Raw genomic sequence first — 21,454 nt, 5'->3', positions numbered from 1 at the left:
CACCGCGGAGAGCTTCCAACCTCAATCGGCGTACACTGTCTTTCTGCGAGTACACCAGGACCACGGACCGAGTTGACTCAGTTGTTGTTGTTGTGGCAGTGGTGGTGGTCACCGTCGTTCCTGTAACCATGAACTGATTCGCCGATTCCGTGGTAGGGGTGAATTGATATCAAGGCTAGCGAGTCTTCTCCCTCAACTCTTCCCTTCCAAAGCACACAACACATCAAGTAAGCCCACTTGATACTTTTGTGGTGTGTTGGGCCCCAATATGGATCTATATATTTGGAGATCAGATCGAACTTGGCCCTGGGGGCGTATCAAACGACAATTGGGTGAAGCCACGACTTGTCGGTTCTGAAATCGGCGAAACGAAGCCTTAGCTTCACGAGCTCGGCGACATGACTCGATCTCATCTTGGCAACATGACTCGATCTTATCTCGGCGACCATGACGTCTTGGAGCTTCATCTCATAAGTTATAGCTCCGAGTTCAACACAGATCACGTTCATGTCACCGTTATCAGCTATGTTTCCTAAAAGACAAGTTCATTCGTCGCTCCTTTCACAGCCGATCATGCCAACAGAAAGGACCATCTTGTCTGCCACTAACTCAGCAACTCATTATCAAAGATAAGTGTTTATCATTTTTATCAGATAACTAGCGTGGCTTTATTACTTGCAACATGTGCATACTGCTTATTAATTAATAAATTACTTATGCAATATTACAATTCATGAGCTTAAATAAAGAAAACAAAAAAAAAAGCTCCACCACTTGCTTAGTATTGAGACAAAACTTGTTCTCCTTTTCTTTTGATTTAGTTTGATCTAACCACGATTGTGCTTTTGATGAACCAGTGTCAATTACAATCGTTGAACCAAAAAGAAAAAAAAATCAGAATGGAGAGCAATACAAAGTCTTCAAGTCATGCTTCGAAGCGCAAATCCAAAGTCTCGTGTTTTACTTGCTCAAGTTCAAGTTCCTCGGCAGTCACGGTCCAAGCTTCATCTCCAAGTTGCAGCAGCTTCAAGTTCTCGGCTTGTGCCAAGTTTGCTGACCGGATATGTTGATCTCAACTTCACCGGGCTTTTGATCTCGCCAATAATCGCTTCTCCGATCCACTTCCTGATTCTCTTGGCCATTGCTCCAAGAAGGAGATCTTGAGTTTAGCCAAAACGAGTTCACCGGCAACATCCTTGAAGCTTTCAAGAACATGAAGCCTCTTTTGTTTCTGTACTTATCCAGCAACAGCTTTGTGGATTCGTCAGAAGCAATGAACGCACTGGTCAAGTAATCTATCCTCTCTTGAGAACTGCAACATGGCGATGGCTGATCTCTCAGCTACAGTAAATGGTTTCCATTTCTAGTGAGCCTGTTCAGCATGTAAGAGAATATATGCTTGAAGGACTTATTCCTAGCTGTGAAGAACGAGAGCTTTGTGCACGTCAAAGCTCATAGACGTCCAGAAGCTCAAGACAAGTTATGTACAAGCCTCAGGAGGTCATTGTGAACCAGCTGCCTCGCCACAAAGACGTCCAGAAGCTCGAGATAAAACCATCTCGGCATATATATGATATCTGCAGCCAAGAAGCATACATGTCGTCATGCCTTCACGTCTTCGTCAACAAGAAGCCGGGTTCACATATTACTGAAACCGTTCTCACGTCTATGCATCTCGTTCTCGTCGGAGCTCAGAGACTTGATCTCGCAAACATCTTACATGCCGACTGCACTAGTCACGGCAACATGCGGATCAACGAGACGACTCCACCATTCCATCTACACATGGATCGCAACCATACGGTATGCGAATACACGTCCACCGTGGTGATTTGGTTGTGACGGTTCGTCCATGGTGGTATGTTCATGATGATGTCTGTGGCGACTTGTTCTTGGCGGTTAGTCAATTGACGCTTCATGGTATCCATGGCAACTTGCTCCGGTGGTTCCGAACACTGTCTTCACAGATCGTTTGCCCAACCATCCCGGAGTAGGAAGTCTGATCGGAATCAGAAGTAAGTCGATGACAGCTCGTCCGAGACGGTCCGTCTATGACACTTCATTTATGGCAATCTAACCATGACGGCCCGTTCATGACAATCATCTGCGACATGGGTATGTGCCTAGTTCATTGTCTCATAAACCCTATTCGTCAAATTCGCAGAGATCGATTTCGTCTCTTTCTACGAATTTGGGGGGCTTACTGTTGGGGGTAGATTTTGATCCTCTAGCAAGGCCCACAAGACAAGGAATTAGGCCAATTTGGCTAGGAAGCCCTAGACTTTTATCACTGTATAAATAAGGAGATCTTTCTCTTGATTAGGGATCTCTTCTCCCATTTTACACATAAAACACTTCTTACAAAGAATTTATAGATTTAAATTTACTTGATCACTCTTGTAATACAATCTTTGATCTATAAATTCTTTTTGATGTTCATTTCTCATTTGATTCTTCAAGATTTCTCCTAAACCTCAAGAATCTAATCTTTTATTTTTAGATTCTTTTATTGTATTGATTCAACAAACATTTCAGCATAAAGACCATTTTTAGATCAAACATGCGTCAAAACATATCCACCCATTTGCATCATTCGTTGTGTGTCATCAATTGCTGCATAAGAAAAAGAAAACTTGCAATGACTAAAGAGTTTTCACCTCGGCGTTGAGTATTCTCAAAACGAGAGATTTTCCAAGAAACTGGTGTGAAGTAGCAGTGCGTGAACACTAACCATTTTCATCTCCAAGAATGAGGCTGAATAAGCCTCTTAGTCCAAACAAGTTCAAGAAGTACCCGAGACATGAACGAATAAGCTCACGAGTGTAAGCAAACCCCGCATAGAAAACAATCATGTGCCATTCTTTATGTTACTAGACACATACCATGAACAGCTACTCACATAGCTAACTAACATCGACAGTGCTCAAGTCAGTACCGTTCCGTAACATTGACCTGAATCTCTGAGTCAGTGGAAATGGTATTTTGGCTGTAAGATAAGATTAGGAAGTTTCGGATATTATTGGTGTTGTAGAGTGTTAATACTAGATTTTGATCCGCGCTTTGAAAACGCGGGATTATCTCTTTTTGAAATATTATATTTTAAAAATGTAAAAAATTATATAATGTGCTTTTTGTATATCTATAGTAATTGTTTTATATGTTTAGGATGATCATTATTGAGATATAAAAGTAATAATTTTGATTTTTGAAATAGTATATAATTTCATCAAGTCGGGGATTTAAAAGAAAGTAACATTAAAGGGTGAACTGTTTTTTTGGTTAAAAATAATTGAGTTGTATTATATTTCGGTGGAATCTATGGTTAAGAATTTAATATATGACGTATGTTAGTCCAATTTTATATATTTATATGGTATGAGAATTATGTTTTATATTAAAATTATTTATTTAAACATTTTAATTACGTTGTAAGTTATTAGTATAATGTTTTTTCTTAGTAAGTTATTACTACTTAGACCTATCTAATCTTATTAACTAGCTTAATTGCGCGGGATAAATGTTATATATATAACTAATTTTAATCTATTATTATCTATTTGTATTCACTTACGTATTATGTATATAATTAAATTAGAGTAAATACATAAATCAAAATAATACATCTTTTTTATTTACGATATTTTTTGGTAAATAAATTAAAACAATCATTTTATTTATTTTATATGGTATATAACTAAATTTCAATTACATGGACATAGATATATAGTATATTTTAATATAAATATTTATTATTGAGAATTCATAGTCATATGATAAACACACAATTTCTAATGTGCTATTTTTTAATGCAAATTTTAAAATTAAAATATTAAAGTTTCAATACTTTTTCAATACAAATTTAGAAATTATCATATTTAAGTATTTTTCTATGTTATATTGTTTAATTTTAAACTATATTAATATATATAATATGAATGTCTAGTAAATGAGACTTCATATTCATACTATTTATGATTATTTGTATCTTGTTATTACCAAAAAAATTAAACTATTGTTCACAAAATTTTAGTGTGAGATATTTAACGTTTTTAATAATTTATAGTCGTTTTAAAAAATTCAAAATATAACACATAAGAAAAAATTTATTTTTTTATTATATGGTTAATGTGGTTGTTTAGTATCTTTTAATAATATAAAATTAAACAAAAAAATATCTAAGATACAAAAATTATTATCAAATATTTATCATTCATAATCATTAATTGTCATATATACGTTAATCATATTAGAAAATTTTGTAGCTCATATTTAAGTATTTTTTTATGTTATATAGTTTAATTTTAGACTATATTAATATATAATTTGAATGTCTAGTAAATGAGACTTCATATTCATATGATTTATGATTATTTCTATTTTGTTATTACTAAAAAAAATTAAACCATTGTTCACAAAATTTTAGTGTGAGACATTAACGTTTTAAATAATTTATAGTCGTTTTAAAAATTCAAAATATAACATATAAGAAAAACAATTATTTTTATTATATGGTTAATGCGGTTGTTTAATATCTTTTAATAATATAAAATTAAACAAAAAATAGCTAAGATACAAAAATTGTTATCAAATATTTATCATTTATAATCATTAATTGTCATATATACGTTAACTATATTAGGCAATTCGTAGCTTTTATTTAAGGAAAGTGCGAGAATATTATTTTGCACACTATTTATCAATTTAATAGTTAGTTTAATAAAATGTATAATATAAGTTAAAATGGACCAAACTATTTCTCTAAAAAATCTGAATTTCATTCTCATGGTGACACGTGGCTACAAAACAATGTTGTAATGTTTCTCGATTAATATACAATGGATAATTCATTATTTTCATAACTTTATTTAGATGTTGGTTACTTTGGAATAATATGCAGTTTTAAAGAAAACTATGTTAAATTGTACAAAATAATACTTTTCTTAAAATTAATTTTGTTAACCTCATGACGAATATGTTTATTCTAAAACCATATTTTTGTAACTTTGTTGTTATAAAACTGCTCTTAAATAAAATTAGTATAAGGGCGAGAGAGCTTACAGATCTATGAGAGGAAGGGATGTCTTCCCAAGGTAGTAGGTTTTATGAAATTTAATGAGATCTCAAATATAAAAAGTGCCCAAATATTGGCTGAGCTTATAACATGCAATTTATCCACACTCTTACAGTCTTACTGCAGTCAAAGATCTGTAAGTCGTCCTTGTCTTGTAACAATTCGACATAACCTGTGATAATCATTCGTTCCTTTCTTTATTTTTTCTCTATATCGAGTGTATGAGGAGGAAACAAATTGTACTTGGTCTTCGAAACCAAACATATACGTGGGACCACCCAGACGAACTAGCTCAACTGGTGATACCTCAGGCTCCGGTCTTAGAGGTCACGAGTTCGAGTCTCGGACGGGAAAGAGTGTCCAGGGCCGTAATGGTACAGACAAAGACTGGCTCCAGGCCTAGGGGGATTAGGGCCCAAGGCTTGAACCCCCTGGTTAAGCAAAAAAAAAAAAAGAAAAAAAAACATATACGTGGGACCGTAAAGACTATGCTCCATTTCTTTTATCCATCTTGGACCTTCCCCTTGACCTAATATAAATATACTGTATACAAAAACAGAGGCCATATCTCCCATATAAAGAAGAAAATCCACCGCTAACCAAAAAACACTCGTACAAATAGCATTACGTAGCAGATACCCACCTTTGCACCTCTGTTCTGCTAAATAATAGTATATACCAAGGGAGACGAACATGTACAGGTCAAACGTATAGCCATGTCCATGATTATACAAACTCTCGTAAGTTTAGAGATACATCAAAATATATGATGCCAAGTGATACCAAAACACCACAGAGTCACTGCTCTTTCCTTTATTATATAACCTCAGCTTGCCTTTACCATAACACAATATAAATCTTTGGGCCAAATCCCCATTTCCGGTATATAAGCCAAGAGGATATATACAGTATAAGGTGTAACTACTACTTGTTAGCCGAATGTTTTCGTAACATAATTTCATTAGCTCTGTTACTATCACGGCCAGTACTACAATATAAATAAAATTTGAAAACGATCTGAACCTAGTAAATGAAGAACAGCAAAGGTAACCAACCGTAAACCACGAACTGAAAAAACAAAGTTCATCATAACTGATGATCGAGGACAGGACTCAAGTCTCATGGACTTTATTAATGGAGAATAATCACAGTTTCCAGAAATCTCTTGTAACCACTGCACTCCTCCAAGAATAAGCTTTGCACTGAACGGATTCGATTGAATCTCTCCAAAATCCCTTGTAACCACTGCACTCCTCCAGGAATATCTTTGAGCCTTGTATCCCGCATCATTCCTTTTCCAACTATCAAAATTTTGACCATCAAAAATGCAGAGCCGAAGTGGATCTAAGCAATCTTCGTCTAACCTCCTCTTCACCTTCATAATCCACCAACCTCTTTCATCCATGAGATCCTCCTCTATAAGAACATATCTCCGAACCGCAATAGATCGTACATCTGGAACCTCGAATCTCCCCAACGACCCCGCATAAGTGAACCACCAAAAAAATCACTCTTTCCATGCATGACCGCACGAAGAACCCTAATCCCATAGTTTGTAAAGTAAATCACAAAAAAACCACAATTTTGAGCATTCTTAGGTCTTTGTCAGCGTCGCCTTCCTCATCGCCGTAGGAGCGTTTTTTTTTTCTTTTTCATTAAGTGACCATATATTCATTTAAGGTAAATATCAATATTTGATTGGTAGTTTATAACTTTAAATTAAAATAAAAGGGTAGTCGCATTGCAGTGTAAGTAACTCCAAAAAGCTGGGCAGAATCCTCAAAATCTATTAACTTATAAAGTTCACAAACCCTACGTACAATATTTTCTAGGGTTGCAAAATCCATCCCCCGTAAAAAAATGTTGAAACTGCAGTTCTTCCGACATGAAGCACAATCATCGAACCCGATCCCAGTTGATCTGCTCATGGATATTCTCTCTCTGGTCCCGACAAAATCCATAGCTAGGTTTCGTTGCGTATCTAAATCCTGGGCAATCATATTTCGCCGTCAAGATTTCACTTAGCTGTTTCTGACAAAGTCTAGCACTCGTCCACTTCTCCTGTTCACCTTCAAAGTTGATGGTAAGTTGTGTCTCTACTCTACACTTCAGCCTCATAATCCAGACGATAACTCTTCCCTTGTACCCACCTCTTGTAAGTCTTTTCCCAAACAAGTTGCGTCTTACGCAAGTACACCTGTTTGTGGAGTGGTCTTGCTTCATGGATGGAGAAAACAGGTGATTTGTAACCCTGCCACGGGAGAGTTCAGAACCTTGCCCAGAGTGTTTCTAAAAGAAAAGAATTTACTTGCTAAGAGTAATTACCGGGACACAATACCGAAAGAGAAGATTGTGGGAATGTATTTAGGCTATGATCCGAAGGGAAAAGAGTTCAAAGTGTTGTGTATGACCGCCTCACTTCGTTATGGAGTTAGAGACAATACTCATCGGGTTTTGACACTGGGGCCTGGAAAGCGTTTTTGGAGACCGGTCGAACCCAAATTCAGTTTAGTGAAAAACAGGAATATAATTGGAGATATATGCATAAATGGTGTTTTATATTTCGGAGCTTGGTTCGAACAATATTCTACGATAGTTTGCTTCGACGTGGGCTCTGAGAAGTTCAGATTTATCTACACAAACGAAGACCATGAGGATAGTTATTTTATTCCGGGTAATTTGACTTTGTTCAACTACAAAGATAAATTAGCTCTACAGGAGGATAGTTCTCAAGATGGGCTTATGTTTTGGGTTCTAGAAGATGCTGAAACTCATGAATGGTCCAAGCATATCTACGAACTGTCTGCTTTGGAGAAAGACATGATCAGATATACCATGTTTGTTGGAATGACTGGTACAGGTGAATTTGTGTGGTCGTCGTCATACAACGGACCACCACATTCACTCTACCTTACCTTCTACAATTTGGAAAGTGGAACTTTTCGAAAAGTCAATATTCAGGGATTTAAGCATCGTTTTACATCGATTCAGACCTGTCTAGACTATGTGGAGGATGTGAAGTGGCTTATGTAGCACTGTCCAAATGCTCTTTCATATATTATTATTATTATCGTATTTTTCTTTATTAATTACTTTCTCGATCTCTATCTCCTCCAAATTATTGTTTGATTGAGTTACACGTTTTAGCAATGACATCAAGCACATGGACGATTGATTGTAGAAAATGTCAATTTATAGACTGTTGATAATTGATCAAAATCCCATATGTTCAATCTATAACTTCCACAATCTCGTAATGATCCATTTTAAACTTAAAGCAAGTCTTATAAGCACCAGATATAACCAGATCAGCTCTGGACCGAAGTAATTTGGAACCACCAGATATCTGTAAATAATATTTGAGATTTAAACCAAATGGTGTCACTGAAGAAAATATGCTAGATATATAGATGTTTATGACAGCAATGGAGGACATTAAACACACAATCTAGCTACCAGTAGAGAACCAGGGGATAAAGAGCAAGAGGATGTTTCTACTGCACGATTTTTCTCAAAACGGATTCTGCACGGTGCTCGAATCGTGGTAAGACCCATTCATGTTGAATAATGTCGAGACCGTCCTTTTCTGCGCTCAAGCTCTGTGGCCACCAATATGCAAATGGAAGGGTATAATTAATCAGGTTTGGACCAAGATCAGAACGAACAATGTTAAGATAGATGATTCAAGAAAGTCTAGAAGGTTTTTACTATAGATACCTTTGATGCATCAAAACCAAATCCACCCATTTGCATCATTCTTTGTGTATCATCAATTGCTGCATAAGAAAGAGAATACTTGCAATGACAAAAGAGTATCCACCACAACATTGAGTAAGCTCAAAATGTGAGATTTTCAGAGGAAACTGATGTGAAGTTGTGAACTGTGAAGTAGTAGTGCGTGAACACTAACCATTTTCATCTCCAAGAATGAGGCTGAATAAACCTCTTAATCCAAACAAGTTCAAGAAGTACCTGAGACATGGACGAATAAGCTCATGAATGTAAACAAAAACGCATAAAAACAGACATGTGACATTCTTTATGTAACTAGATACATACCATGAACGGCTGCTCACATAGCTAACATCGACAGTGCTCAAGTCAATACCGTTCTGTAACATTGACCTGAATCTTTGAGTCAGGGGAAATGGTATTTTGGCTGTAAGATAATATCAGGAAGTGTCAGATACTACTGGCATTGTAGAGTGTTAAGAGTAAAGGAGGTGATAAACACAAAACAATAATGCGTCTGTGAAACAAACCTGCAACAAATCCAGAGAAGAAGAAGTTGACCCATGCAAAAGTGAGCGTCTGGAAGAAAACAAAATTCATCAGTATTATTTTTTTTCAAATTTACTGACAACACCAAGAGAGATGAATCCAAATCTACTTGACCTGCGGTATAATCATTGACAAATTTTTCTTCATCATATCCATGGCCATGTTAGGATCAGAAAACATCTGAGCTTGTGGGTTCTGAGCTTGGTCCTTTGGAACATGCAACAATCCATTTTCCTACATCAAAGCAACACTTATTTTCTAACTCTTCCTTATTCAAATGGCACAGAAACTATACACTAGCGGGAGAAACGATATTGCTTGTCTCATACAAAACAAGGAAACAGAAAAAAGCAAGTAATAAGGAACATAATGTCAGGAAACGGAAGAGAGCAGATTCTACACAGTCATCACTCTCACGAGTAACCGTTCCTCAAGGATAATCTACCAAATCCAAGAAGCTAGAAACTTTAGTGCATTTGACATGTTCTCAATCGTCATTACAAATCAGATCACACAGTGAATACACTAAACTAGTTGCTCCTAAAGCCAGAGAAGCATTCAAGTTACAATGAAACTTAGTAGGAGTCACGAAAGCATACCTCGTTGCTGAAGTAGAATCTCCGAGCTCGGAACGACTTAGGCGGGATGAAATTGGCACCGGCCTTGAGATTCCGAGCCCTAATCACAACTTGTCTGCAAATCCAACACATATCGATGATTCAATCAGCTAATCCAATTTACATATAAGGTGAGAGATCAGGAGAGGATGACTAACCCTTCTTTGACCATCTTCGCATCGGGAGTCGGAGACGAACGCATGAGCTTGGAGACGAAGTAGCGGAGAACACCAATGAGAACCATCACGACTGAGAGAGGGATCAAAACCCAGTCTCTGATCGCCGTGTCGAGAACCAGATCTTCCGCCATTGATGATTCTCTTCTCTCGATCGGGTGAATGAAGAAGAAGATGAGATCGATGAGGAACTGCTTTAACCATATTGAACCGGATATTTATTAAACCGAATTAATAAAAACGAACCGGAGTGTCATTTCGATTTCGAATTCGATTTTTTCAACTCGGTTTACGTTCGGACCGACCCGAATCATTGGTATATATAGAGAGATTCCTAACAAAAACTGTTAAAACCCTAATCCCTCTTTCTCCTCGTCGTCGCTTTTCTCTCTCTGAGCTCTAAGGACGAAGATGACGGTGGAAGCAGTGAACCCTAAGGCGTATCCGTTAGCTGATTCTCAGTTAGCGATAACGATCCTGGATCTCGTTCAACAGGCTACGAACTACAAGCAGCTCAAGAAGGGAGCTAATGAAGCTACCAAGACGTTGAACCGTGGGATCTCTGAGTTCGTCGTTATGGCTGCCGATGCCGAGCCGCTTGAGATTCTTCTCCACCTTCCTCTTCTTGCCGAAGACAAGGTTACTATCTCTTCTCGATCTCTCACGTCTCTATGCATCTTATATATCAAGTATGTGGCTTTAAATCATGTCTTTAGGAAAGACATGAAAGTTTATGTCTTGCTTTTTTTTATAACACATGGCATCATTAGCTTAGCTGTATGTTTTCATTTACTCTTATGAACTAGTTATCTCGGATTGTTATGTGGTCTGATTTGTGACTAAACTCTTATATTTCTCTCTGCAGAATGGGCCTTATGTGTTTGTACCATCGAAACAAGCGTTGGGAAGAGCATGCGGAGTGACAAGACCTGTGATCGCTTGTTCAGTTACATCAAACGAGGCAAGCCAGTTGAAGTCACAGATTCAACAGCTCAAGGATGCAATTGAGAAGCTCCTAATCTAAGTGATTGGGTGTCTTGGTATGAAGAGTTCCATTTGTGTAATCTCTTTGTTGTAATTTCGTCTCTATGTTGAACGTTTTTCTTCAAGTTTTGGATCTTGGTGCTTGGTTTGTGTTGAAACATTAATGTCAAAGAGCTTTTCTATGGTCCATTTAGGTATTTTAACGATCTGTATAAGGCCCGTTAAGACTGTCAGAAAAGATTCTTACCTTCCGACATTGGTTGCATACTTGCATAATGTTTAATCGCTTTTGCTTTGTCTGTCCAACAAACATAAAACATTCGTTTCTTGCATACACTTGACTTGTATAACATAAATCAAATCTTTCTACTTTCCCTAACTATTATAAAGTATTTGTAATGTTATTGTAATTAGCAAAACCAATCCAATTTATAAGCCAATGGCATCCTCGCTTATGTCTATTAAACACACGGTTTCTTCTAAACTGTATGCAGGGATAAATAGTTTTAACTCATGCTCAAATTACAACAGATCTCATCTGGTAACGCTGAGTTGCAAGGGTTATGTCAATCCAATTTTTCGATTACGCTCGAATCAAAAGAGTTTGAAACATCTCACAAGAGCAAGAAAACTAGAAGAGGAAGATGAGAAAAAAGAGGACGAGGACAATGAGTACTATGCAGCAGAGGAGGATGACAAAGAAGACTATCCAGTGGAAGAGGAGGACAAAGACGACTGTCGAGCAGAGGAGGCAGTTCTAAAACTATACACCGACATCAAAGACCGAAACATCAATGGAGTATCAGAAGTTATTGGAGATGAATGCCAATGCTTTTGCAACTTCTTATCTTCTTACCGCCTCTTGCAAGGCAAGAAGGTACAAAAAAAACATATTAAATTTTGCAGCAATTATCTTTTATAAAGCTTTCTCATTTTGTAAATGGTCTTGTTAATTGCAGCAAGTGGTGGCTTTCTTCTACTGGTTGATGATGAACCTGGGGAAAGATATCAAGATTATTGTTAGACCAACCTCCAAAGATGGCATGACCGTTGGTGTTCAATGGCAACTCGGTTAGTCTCTCCTCCACAATCCAGTTAACCTTTATATCCAAGCTGATCCTATTTGGCTCGGTTATGGAATCTTCAACCCTTTCAAAAGCTCATACCAAACTGCCACAAGTCTTCATATCTTCTATACCGAAACTAACCAATCCGATTGAAATGATTGCTCTGACGATGGTTTACGTGCAATGCACAGAATGGGAGAAGTCAAACATCCAATTGGGGAAGGGAGTCAGTTTCCACATGTTCCATATCTACCAGGGAAAACTGTTGATAAAGTTAGTCATCATTAGTCCGGTCTATAGCCGGTTATCGTTTCGATTATATAGCCTCTGATTCATGACCAAAAACAACGCAGGAATGTGGAGATGTTCATGGAGCCAATCTTTCACATTGAGCCTCTTAGACTAGTGAGCCTGATCAAGATTAGTGTTATTAGCACATCTTGTACATGTTCATAAGATTAATGTGAAATACTTACATGTGTTGTTGCAGAGAACTATGGCGTTTGCAGTGAGCTTGGCTGAGAAGATGTTCATTTTCCTAAGACCAGTAGAAAACATAAGGAGACAAGCAATGACACTTTTCCTTCTTGCTCTTCTGTTGCTTGCTGCAGTCGTTTTCTACTTCACCCAACCAAGACTATAAGGCTAAAACAGACAGCAAATACCATGGAAGATACCGGAGAGAGAAAACCATAAGAGTATTGAGTTTTTTTTTCTATCAAATGATGCTTCAGTGTATCAGTTCACATCATTTTTAAGGCATCAAACCAGACATTTTGCGGATGCACAATATTACCAATCAGAGTCATAGTTTAAACACATTTATTAAGATGCAAATACTTTTACACGGTAAAACATAATTAAACACATGGGTCTTTTACCCTTTTTTTTTCTTCCTAAAACATTCATGGGTAAATATGGCGTTAAATACAAAACATCGACGCCATAGAGTTTTCAATACTTAAATACGATATCAGCCTAAACCATTTTGATACACAGCCAACTAAGAAACAAAGAGAGCTAAGGAAAATGAAGATAGCACTAAAGGAAGTTAAGTCATAATGTTATTTTCCTCCTTATCAGATTTCTACACCAGCGAGTCATAAGTAGGTTCACTAGATGCAGTCCTGCAAGGAAAATAAAAAACAGAAGTAAGGTCGCTTTGTTTCTCGAACATTGCTGATATATATATATATATATAAATATCATAGTGTGTGAAATCAAACTTCACTTACACTAGTAGTTCCTAGTTAATTTAAGTCAGAAGCAGGAGATATCAAGACGGTTTGTGCATATGGCCTCTAAGCATCTCATTAACCCCTATCGCTGAAATGCTTTCACATCCAAGAAGATCTCTGAGCTTTTCATCGCACTGAATAGCCATTGTATTTACCGGGTCCTGATAACATATTAAAAGCAGAACTAACAGTGCTTAGTTTCTTTTATTTATGAACATTAAAAATAGCAGTATCTTCCCACAAAAAACAAGGTTTTGTCATTGGGAAGCAATAAAAGGAACAACCAGAGTGTTTCAACACCCTACCTCTAAATTGTTGAGTTTTATGTATTCCCAAACACGGCTAATAACCTCTTCGTCCTTCATCTCCGTCTCATCAGTGCCAAAGAACTTAGCAAGTGGCTCGGATAACGCAACAGTTGAAGTTGAACTAACAGGGTCTGTGGTCTCAGTCTCCACCTCAGCTTTTGCCCGTTTTGCTTGACCAGAGTCCTCTGCCAAAAAAAGGTGATTTCAAAAACTCAGTAAACAAAGAACATTCCAAGTAGAACTAATACCAGTTTGTTAATGAAACCATTACTGGATGGATCAAGCGGGAGAATATGCTTAGCAAGCAACTTATTCATCTTGAACATGTCAGTGCAATCAGTCTCGAAAACCACACGCAACGCATCATCACATATGATCTTCCGCTTGTTACTCGGGTCTTGGAGGTTGTTCTTCCTTATGTAAGCCCACAATTGCCTCACAATCTGAAACCCAAAAGCCAAAAAAAAAAAAAAATCAACACTTTTAATAACAAAACAACTGCTTATACACACATTTGTCATAATGATGAATGTAAGACGGTGACATTAAACCTCAGTTCTGGGAAGAGCAGGTTCACCAACAACGACTTGAAGCTCTGGAGAAACCCTACAGACTTTGTTTAACCCTCCAGGACCACCTTTTCTTTTAGTTCTGCCATAGAGAAACATTGACAAATCCCAAGTCACAAAACTATTATGGGGAAATTTCAATTCAATTTGCTAAATTATATCAGTGGATGATCATTCTAAACTTGAACATGTAAACCTAGAAACAAGCAAAGGAACAAACTTGACCTAAAAGATCTAGACTTTCCCAAAAAGGAAACCTTCAAATACAGACCTTTCTTTGGGGGCTTGATTAACAGATAGAGAAGCGCTGGCGCCTTGTGAAACCAGCAAAGAGAATCCTTGTCGCGGAGACTGTTGCTGGTGCAGCTGCGGCGTGTAAGCCGGATACGGCTGCTGGAAATTGAGGTCATAAGAGTAGTAAGGAGGCTGAAGAGCGAAATGCTGAGAATGGGAAGCAGAGAATTGAGACGGATGGTTATGTGTGAAATTCCCTTTCGCCGGAGCATTGCCGCCGAAATGCTGCGACGGCGGAGGTTGTAGGGTTGATGCGGAAGCAGAGGAGGCTGGTGGGTGAGCTGCACGGAGGAGGTGACTGATCTGGTCTCTGATGAAACTCGTCTTCTCCGTGAGGTCTAGACCTAGCTTAGCCTCGAGCTGGTGAACAACACTGTTTAACGAAGTGAGAGAGGTGGGGTCGGATTGCCGGAGCAGAGTCTCGACTCCTTTCGCTAGATCCTGGTCCGACACCATTGACAAAGGACGACAGAACTCAAAGCTTTTATTACCAGAGAGAAACAAAAAAACAAATTACCCCACACGGAAAAAACAAAATCTCTCTCTCTCTCTCTCTCTCTCTCTCTCTCTTCTTCGTTGTCTCTGTTACCTCTCTCTCTATCTCTCTCTTTATAACTTATGGAATGACGAATATGCCCTTTACGGTCGATTTTGATCAACTGTGTCGGTAATTACCCTTGTGTCGTCATCGTATAGGCTTTTTATATAAAGGGTGTATCAGTCTTTTGGTTAACATCGTTGCTTTTACTTCCTGGCCAGCTGGCTGTAACTTTGAATGTCGTACATGTCACCGGAGATTTTGACGCGTTTACTGTTGTTGGTATCGAAAAGCTTGAGGATATAAATGGTATTTCGATCAGCATCGGATAATCCTTGATTTATGACAGCAGAAAATATTGGTGAAAAAAATCTTAATCTTGCTATTGGGCCTGGGCCAACGATAAAATACCAAGCCTGATTTATGATTGTTTGTTATAAGATCCCAAACCGTCCGTCCTCCGAAGCGAGTAAAGGTTCTTGCGTCGTCTATTGAAGTTTGCCTTCTCGCGAAATTTCGAATTTTCTCGGGAAAATTTTGTCAGCAAGGTATATCCTCGAGCAGATACACGACAATCTAGCTCTCTGATTGAAGTCTAACGTCTTTCTATTGAAGAATCATTGCCGTTTTTCTGTAGAGGATCTCGCTAATCGCTGATCTTCTGTGTTCTAGGGTTTTGAATCAACTTGCGTAAAGTTAATCTCGAGGATGAAGACTGAGAGAGAAGTTACGAACGGTGGTGTTGAGGAAGAGAGAGCGGTGAAGCGGAAGAGAGTAGTAGAGCGATCTAATGATCACGATGTCGAGGAAGCGGAGAACGAGCAGAAGAAGGATAACGGAGTTGCGAAAGTGGAGAAGAAGGTGGAGCTCGATGATAAAGAAGACGATGATGCCGATGCCTCTAAGCTTCGGGGCAAACATTCACGCCGTGTTGAAGTTCGTCGTGATTGCCCCTATCTTGATACTGTTAATCGTCAGGTAATGTATCTATCTAATCATATGTTATTGTTTTGGGGATTAGCATCTTTAACAAGTTTCTTGATGTTGAGTTTCATTCAGGTCTTGGATTTTGATTTCGAGAGGTTTTGCTCAGTCTCATTGTCGAATTTGAATGTGTATGCGTGTCTCGTATGCGGGAAGTACTTCCAAGGAAGAAGCCAGAAGTCTCATGCTTATACACATAGCTTGGAAGCAGGGCACCACGTTTACATCAATCTTCTCACGGAGAAGGTGTATTGTCTTCCTGATAGTTACGAGATCAATGACCCTTCTTTGGATGACATTCGTCATGTCTTAAACCCAAGGTATGTTGACTGCCTTGTGTTCAGACTATTTCTGCTTGCATTGCTTGTTAACGTCTAAGGCTTTGGAAGTGATTAACAAATGAATTGTCTTTGACTATTGCCTCAATCAGTTTATTCTTGCTTGTTCTCTGTATACCAGCCACCATTAATATGTTTTTATGCCTTTGTCTTTCATGGTTTCTCAAAGTTTCTTTCTTTATACCAATTTTATTTTCAGTTCCTTCTTATCAAGGCGTTGGTGCTATTCGTTTGCAGGTTCAGTAGGGCACAAGTAGAAGAGCTTGATAGGAATAAGCAGTGGTCTAGGGCTCTTGATGGCTCTGACTATCTTCCCGGAATGGTAATCTTCTCTCTGTTGACACAGTTTATCTTTGACAAAGTTTATCTTCTAATTACCTTGTATACAACAGGTGGGATTGAACAACATACAAAAGACAGAGTTTGTAAACGTTACGATACAATCGTTGATGAGAGTTACTCCTCTAAGGAACTTTTTCCTTATCCCCGAGAACTATCAGCATTGCAAGTCTACTCTTGTTCACCGCTTTGGGGAACTCACTCGAAAGATTTGGCATGCTCGGAATTTCAAAGGACAGGTCTGACTCAAATGATGCCATTCACGTTTTTAGTTTTGTTTAATGCCCTCACTTAATGAGGACCTTGCTAATTCAACTTACCTTTGCGTCAACAGGTGAGTCCACATGAGTTCTTGCAGGCTGTCATGAAAGCCAGTAAGAAGCGATTTAGAATAGGCCAGCAATCAGATCCAGTAGAGTTTATGTCGTGGCTCCTTAACACTCTGCACATGGATCTTCGAACTTCAAAGGACGCCAGCAGTATCATCCACCAGTGCTTCCAGGTATGTGTCTGTCCTTTGACACGGTAGCATAATGTAGTTTGATATAATTGGTTGCAAAAAGCTGAATGTTAATGTTATCTGATAACCATTACAGGGTGAGTTAGAAGTTGTGAGAGAGTATCAAGGCAATGAAAACAAAGAAATCTCCAGGATGCCTTTTCTGATGCTGGGGCTAGATTTGCCACCACCTCCTCTTTTCAAAGATGTCATGGAGAAAAACATTATTCCGCAGGTACACACATCTTAATTTAGACTGTTAAGTTATGCCTACTTCAAACCCTGCGATTGATTCTGCTCTCTCACTTATAAATAATGCATTCCAGAAAGAGAGACATTTTATGAATTAAGATATGTGAGGAGCTATGTTTGAAAATTATAAGTTTTTCACTTTATGAAAATGTCACATTTGGTCGAGACACAATAACACGGATACCTACTTAGTGATTTCGTGATTTGTAGCTGTCCTAGAGACTTGAGCATACTGTATTTTTGGAATCCATTTTATGAGTTAGGAAGGGAAGAGTTCTCTTACTCCTTTTTTGGTTTGGACCTGGAGTAGCCAATTGCGTCTTTGAGTTTTTAGTTAGCAAAGCGAGGTAAGTAGAGGCTAACTTCTTTGATGTGTTTGGGTCAGGTTGCTCTATTCGATCTGTTGAAGAAGTTTGATGGAGAAACTGTGACAGAGGTGGTTCGCCCAAGGCTAGCCAGAATGAGATATCGAGTAACCAGATCTCCTCCGTACTTGATGTTCCATATGGTTCGGTTCAAGAAGAACAACTTCTTCAAGGAGAAGAACCCTACCTTGGGTGAGTTTATTTTAGACTTTTCTGTGTCAACATTGTTTTACAAAGATCCCTAATTCCTTTGGCTCAAATAAATATTCGTTGTTGATGTGACAGTTAATTTCCCAGTGAAAGACATGGAGCTGAGGGATTACATACCATCATTGCCTACTGCCGCAGAAGGGGAGAAGACGTGTACAAAGTATAACTTAATCGCCAACATCGTACATGATGGTAAACCAGAGGATGGGTATTTCAGAGTGTTTGTGCAGCGGAAGTCGCAAGAACTCTGGTAACGTTTCTTTCTTCTATAGGAATGTGTGACTTTAAAACTTGAAATTGGGATGTCAATTGTTTCGTGTGTTAATGTTCTTAGAAGTGACTCAAACAGATAGTGTTGGGTATATGACTGCGATGTAGATATTTGCATAAAACCTACAAAATTTGAGGATATTAATGTGTCTATCTATATTTCAGGTACGAGATGCAGGATTTGCATGTTGCAGAGACGCTTCCACAGATGGTGGAACTATCGGAAGCATACATGCAGATATATGAGCTGCAGGAGGAATAGAGCGCAGTAAACAAAGCTTACTCATCATCGCTTTAAAGAGTTAGTTTCCAGCTTTTATTTCTTGTATTGAGGATAGAGATTAAAGACGTGTTCTTCCACAACCCTTTTTGGATATAGATAATATTGAATCTCTTGAAGGCTTACTCATATGGAAAGACCCAAAGGAAAACGAAAACTTGAGTTTTGGGAACATCTTATGCATCATTTTGAAAGAATATCTCTAAAATATACATAAATCTATTGATGATTTTACGTTTAACCTTTTCAGATGGTTAAACGTAAATGGGATCAGTGAATGATTGATAGGTACAAAGTCAAATAATGATTAAGAAGTTCAATCCAATAGAGGAGGCGCTAACACAGATTGGTTAAAAGGATGTTATTTCAATATTAGCCAAATTGATCATGATTCCAGTACTTATTAGTCGGCCTAACGCTAATAATATGATAATATACGTCTTGTTTGTAATTTTGTGATAAATTCTCTTAAAAAATCTGATGTTGAATATGGAAAATAGTTTTCACTAAAATGTACTATTACAAAAAGGAAATTACTGTTGAACACTAGACAAAGAAAAAGAATATAATTATGACTTTTTCTTGGGTTCACCCCCTATGGTGAACCTTTAGGTTCACCAACCAATAGAAAGTTGTCATTTTAGATCTAGTATCTTTTAATTAAGGAAACAAAATAACTTGCCAAATTATATTATGTAGAGTTTACCCAAGGGTTTAAGGTTTTCCCAAGGGTTTAGGGTTTAGGATTAGAGTTTAGGGTTTAGTGTTTTGTTGACAACATGTTTAGTGTTTTTCCAAGGGTTTAGGGGTTTACCCAAGGATTTAGGGTTTACCCAAAGATTTAGGGTTTAGGATTTGAGTTTAGGGTTTAGTATTAGAGCTTAGGGTTTAGTGTTTTGTTGACAACATTTTTTTTTTTTTGAATTCGTTTTTTATATATTATTTTTATTTATTTTTAAATTTTATTTTGAAAAAATAATATAATTTGCAAGTTATTTGGTTTCCTTAATTAAAAGATACTAGATTTAAAATGACAATTTTCTATTGGTTGGTGAACCTAAAGATTCACCCTAGGGGGTGAACCCAAGAATAACTCTATAATTATTATACATACTAGGGGCTTGCGCGGGCCTTTGATGTTATTGTTGCTCTATACAAAAAATCTGTAGGTGATGCTGTGTTATGTTGTGGTTTTTGATCTGGCAAGATTTGTATTTTTAGTTAACAATAATCATGAAAAAGAGTCCAAATAAGCTTTGAAAATTGTGGTATTCAGGACACCATAGTGATACTATTTTTCTAATGTTTCGATGTGATCGTGACTTAATGTAATGAGATAACAACATTTTGATCTGAAAGAATCATGTCATAGGAATAGTAGAAAATCAAATTAGAAACTCTTTCCTAGTGAGCCTTAGTTTGCAGGATAAATAAAAACACAACCATGTTTCAAACAACAAAAACACATGATAGAAAAATTCAACATTCACTTACGACTGCGTTTGCAAACGGATTTTTTCAACATTCTCAAGTCTTGGTATTGTAAACATTATCTTCAAGGAAATCATGTAGACACAAAGCATCAATCACACAGACTGAGCTAGGATCAGAAACTTACAAATATTTGTTCGCATGTTGTATTACAAATAAAGTCAAGAATGCACCCCCCAAGGTTCTTCTTTTCTTTACAGTAACATATATAACATAAGCTGGACGAAAAAATATACATGTTGATAGAAAAGCTAAAGAACTAAATGTTGACATGAAGCAGAAGTAAACTGCAAGACTTGAGAAGAAAGCTGTCAGACTTGAGAAGTAAGCTGTCAGACTTGAGAATTAAGCTAGAGACTTATAAGGTTTTATAAGGATTTATAAGACTTTATAAAGATTACTATACTGAAGTATTTTATTGAAGAGAAGAAGAAGAGAGAAGAAGACCGTTGAAGATATTTTAAAACAATGAATATTTTATTGTATTGTGTACTGAGGCAACTTGCCTTTAAATACTTGTATCCAGATCTACAATTAAATTAAGGAAACTATTATCTCCTTCTCTCTCTTACATTTTGAAATCTACATCTTTCTCATACTTTCTTTTTCTCTCATGTTCTTCATGTTCTTCATTCCCCAGAAATAAACTCTCAATAATTCTCTCATTCTAACATGGTATCAGAGCTTTAAGCTTCTGAACCTCACAAAAGCTTCCGCAAATTTCTTTCTTTCTCAGATTATCTTCAAAATCTGTTGGATACATCATTTTATCCACTGGTCCAAAGGTCTTTCAAACGAGAAGAACCTCACCAGAACTTAAGATAGAGGAGTACCCTATTCTCTGGAACTCAAGAAAGCTTCAGCCATATCAGGAAAAGCTTCATCAAAGTCCAATTTATCTCAAGATCAGTAGGAACAATCTATTGTCCACTGGTCCATATCTCTCCATGAGGGAAAACTCCAACATGGTGTTGTTTCCAGAGTACAAGAAGGCTAAGGAACAACATAAGAAGCGCAATATGCCAAGAAGACAATATGCCAAGAAGAAGTGACTATAAGAAGCGCAATATGCCAAGAAGAAGTGACTTGAATCAAGCCAAGAATGTAATCAAGGAGTTTGAGCATCCATCGATTCAAGGTCAAACCATGTATTCATCTGTCATTGGTGGTTCAAATGAAGAAGGAACATGGAGAAGTACTGATAGTGCAGCCAATACTGATGGTCCAGCAACCATGAGTGACCTACATTTTCTTATCCAAGCCTTTATCTCATCCAAGAAGGC

General features: G+C 37.4%; 5 protein-coding genes and 1 pseudogene across 6 annotated transcripts; 4 read left to right on the top strand and 2 right to left on the bottom strand.

Moving 5' to 3' along the window:
* The first annotated feature begins 6,931 nt into the window (after positions 1-6,931).
* On the top strand, positions 6,932-8,104 carry LOC106330898 (annotated as a pseudogene).
* Positions 8,105-8,340: 236 nt separating this feature from the next.
* On the bottom strand, positions 8,341-10,327 carry LOC106307721 (ER membrane protein complex subunit 3-like). Its single transcript, XM_013744758.1, has 8 exons — positions 10,128-10,327; positions 9,952-10,045; positions 9,467-9,586; positions 9,334-9,382; positions 9,131-9,230; positions 8,982-9,043; positions 8,789-8,847; positions 8,341-8,670 (listed from the first exon to the last, which is right to left on the bottom strand). Exons 1-8 carry the CDS (start codon positions 10,277-10,279, stop codon positions 8,566-8,568), a joined length of 741 nt encoding a protein of 246 aa, XP_013600212.1. The 5' UTR covers positions 10,280-10,327; the 3' UTR covers positions 8,341-8,565.
* Positions 10,328-10,500: 173 nt separating this feature from the next.
* LOC106307731 (NHP2-like protein 1) lies at positions 10,501-11,337 on the top strand. Its single transcript, XM_013744767.1, has 2 exons — positions 10,501-10,784; positions 11,011-11,337. The coding sequence occupies exons 1-2, from the start codon at positions 10,557-10,559 to the stop codon at positions 11,167-11,169; spliced, it is 387 nt and encodes a 128-aa protein (XP_013600221.1). The 5' UTR covers positions 10,501-10,556; the 3' UTR covers positions 11,170-11,337.
* Positions 11,338-11,485: 148 nt separating this feature from the next.
* LOC106307712 lies at positions 11,486-12,956 on the top strand. The gene is made up of 5 exons (XM_013744746.1): positions 11,486-12,006; positions 12,089-12,200; positions 12,388-12,469; positions 12,550-12,601; positions 12,687-12,956. The coding sequence occupies exons 1-5, from the start codon at positions 11,569-11,571 to the stop codon at positions 12,837-12,839; spliced, it is 837 nt and encodes a 278-aa protein (XP_013600200.1). The 5' UTR covers positions 11,486-11,568; the 3' UTR covers positions 12,840-12,956.
* A 97-nt stretch (positions 12,957-13,053) lies between these two features.
* Positions 13,054-15,163, bottom strand: LOC106307700. Of its 2 annotated transcripts, none has more exons than XR_001263374.1 (6): positions 14,583-15,163; positions 14,294-14,393; positions 13,991-14,185; positions 13,740-13,927; positions 13,432-13,595; positions 13,054-13,323 (listed from the first exon to the last, which is right to left on the bottom strand). XR_001263374.1 is itself a non-coding variant. In XM_013744731.1 (6 exons), the coding sequence occupies exons 1-5, from the start codon at positions 15,059-15,061 to the stop codon at positions 13,473-13,475; spliced, it is 1,062 nt and encodes a 353-aa protein (XP_013600185.1). In that variant the 5' UTR covers positions 15,062-15,160; the 3' UTR covers positions 13,054-13,323; positions 13,432-13,472. The 2 variants fall into 2 exon arrangements, 1 of the variants encoding a protein (XP_013600185.1); XM_013744731.1 differs by having other exon boundaries at positions 14,014-14,185; positions 14,583-15,160.
* A 426-nt stretch (positions 15,164-15,589) lies between these two features.
* On the top strand, positions 15,590-18,854 carry LOC106321425 (U4/U6.U5 tri-snRNP-associated protein 2-like). Its single transcript, XM_013759714.1, has 10 exons — positions 15,590-15,691; positions 15,816-16,121; positions 16,203-16,447; positions 16,703-16,787; positions 16,858-17,043; positions 17,139-17,306; positions 17,401-17,538; positions 17,941-18,112; positions 18,206-18,380; positions 18,566-18,854. The coding sequence occupies exons 2-10, from the start codon at positions 15,852-15,854 to the stop codon at positions 18,660-18,662; spliced, it is 1,536 nt and encodes a 511-aa protein (XP_013615168.1). The 5' UTR covers positions 15,590-15,691; positions 15,816-15,851; the 3' UTR covers positions 18,663-18,854.
* The last annotated feature ends 2,600 nt before the right edge of the window (positions 18,855-21,454 follow it).

This window comes from Brassica oleracea, chromosome C1 (assembly GCF_000695525.1).
Source record: "Brassica oleracea var. oleracea cultivar TO1000 chromosome C1, BOL, whole genome shotgun sequence".
NCBI classification, from domain to species: Eukaryota; Viridiplantae; Streptophyta; class Magnoliopsida; order Brassicales; family Brassicaceae; genus Brassica; species Brassica oleracea.
The sequence above is the reverse complement of the archived record's forward strand: the minus strand, read 5'-3'. Positions and strand labels throughout refer to the sequence as shown.

What these genes read in the sequence shown, in the direction of transcription:
- LOC106307721 (XM_013744758.1), bottom strand. Translation starts at nt 10,279, where the DNA reads ATGGCGGAAGATCTGGTTCTCGACACGGCGATCAGAGACTGGGTTTTG. An exon ending in GCGAAGATGGTCAAAGAAGG is followed by an intron (nt 10,046 to 10,127) that starts GTTAGTCATCCT and finishes TTGGATTTGCAG; the next exon opens with ACAAGTTGTGATTAGGGCTC. An exon ending in CATTCTTGGAGATGAAAATG is followed by an intron (nt 8,848 to 8,981) that starts GTTAGTGTTCAC and finishes TTTCTTATGCAG; the next exon opens with CAATTGATGATACACAAAGA.
- LOC106307731 (XM_013744767.1), top strand. Translation starts at nt 10,557, where the DNA reads ATGACGGTGGAAGCAGTGAACCCTAAGGCGTATCCGTTAGCTGATTCT. An exon ending in CTCTTCTTGCCGAAGACAAG is followed by an intron (nt 10,785 to 11,010) that starts GTTACTATCTCT and finishes TTCTCTCTGCAG; the next exon opens with AATGGGCCTTATGTGTTTGT.
- LOC106307712 (XM_013744746.1), top strand. Translation starts at nt 11,569, where the DNA reads ATGGCATCCTCGCTTATGTCTATTAAACACACGGTTTCTTCTAAACTG. An exon ending in TGGTGTTCAATGGCAACTCG is followed by an intron (nt 12,201 to 12,387) that starts GTTAGTCTCTCC and finishes TGCAATGCACAG; the next exon opens with AATGGGAGAAGTCAAACATC. An exon ending in ACATTGAGCCTCTTAGACTA is followed by an intron (nt 12,602 to 12,686) that starts GTGAGCCTGATC and finishes GTGTTGTTGCAG; the next exon opens with AGAACTATGGCGTTTGCAGT.
- LOC106307700 (XM_013744731.1), bottom strand. Translation starts at nt 15,061, where the DNA reads ATGGTGTCGGACCAGGATCTAGCGAAAGGAGTCGAGACTCTGCTCCGG. An exon ending in AATCAAGCCCCCAAAGAAAG is followed by an intron (nt 14,394 to 14,582) that starts GTCTGTATTTGA and finishes TCTCTATGGCAG; the next exon opens with AACTAAAAGAAAAGGTGGTC. An exon ending in TAAAACTCAACAATTTAGAG is followed by an intron (nt 13,596 to 13,739) that starts GTAGGGTGTTGA and finishes ATATGTTATCAG; the next exon opens with GACCCGGTAAATACAATGGC.
- LOC106321425 (XM_013759714.1), top strand. Translation starts at nt 15,852, where the DNA reads ATGAAGACTGAGAGAGAAGTTACGAACGGTGGTGTTGAGGAAGAGAGA. An exon ending in CGTCATGTCTTAAACCCAAG is followed by an intron (nt 16,448 to 16,702) that starts GTATGTTGACTG and finishes ATTCGTTTGCAG; the next exon opens with GTTCAGTAGGGCACAAGTAG. An exon ending in GGAGAAGAACCCTACCTTGG is followed by an intron (nt 18,113 to 18,205) that starts GTGAGTTTATTT and finishes TTGATGTGACAG; the next exon opens with TTAATTTCCCAGTGAAAGAC.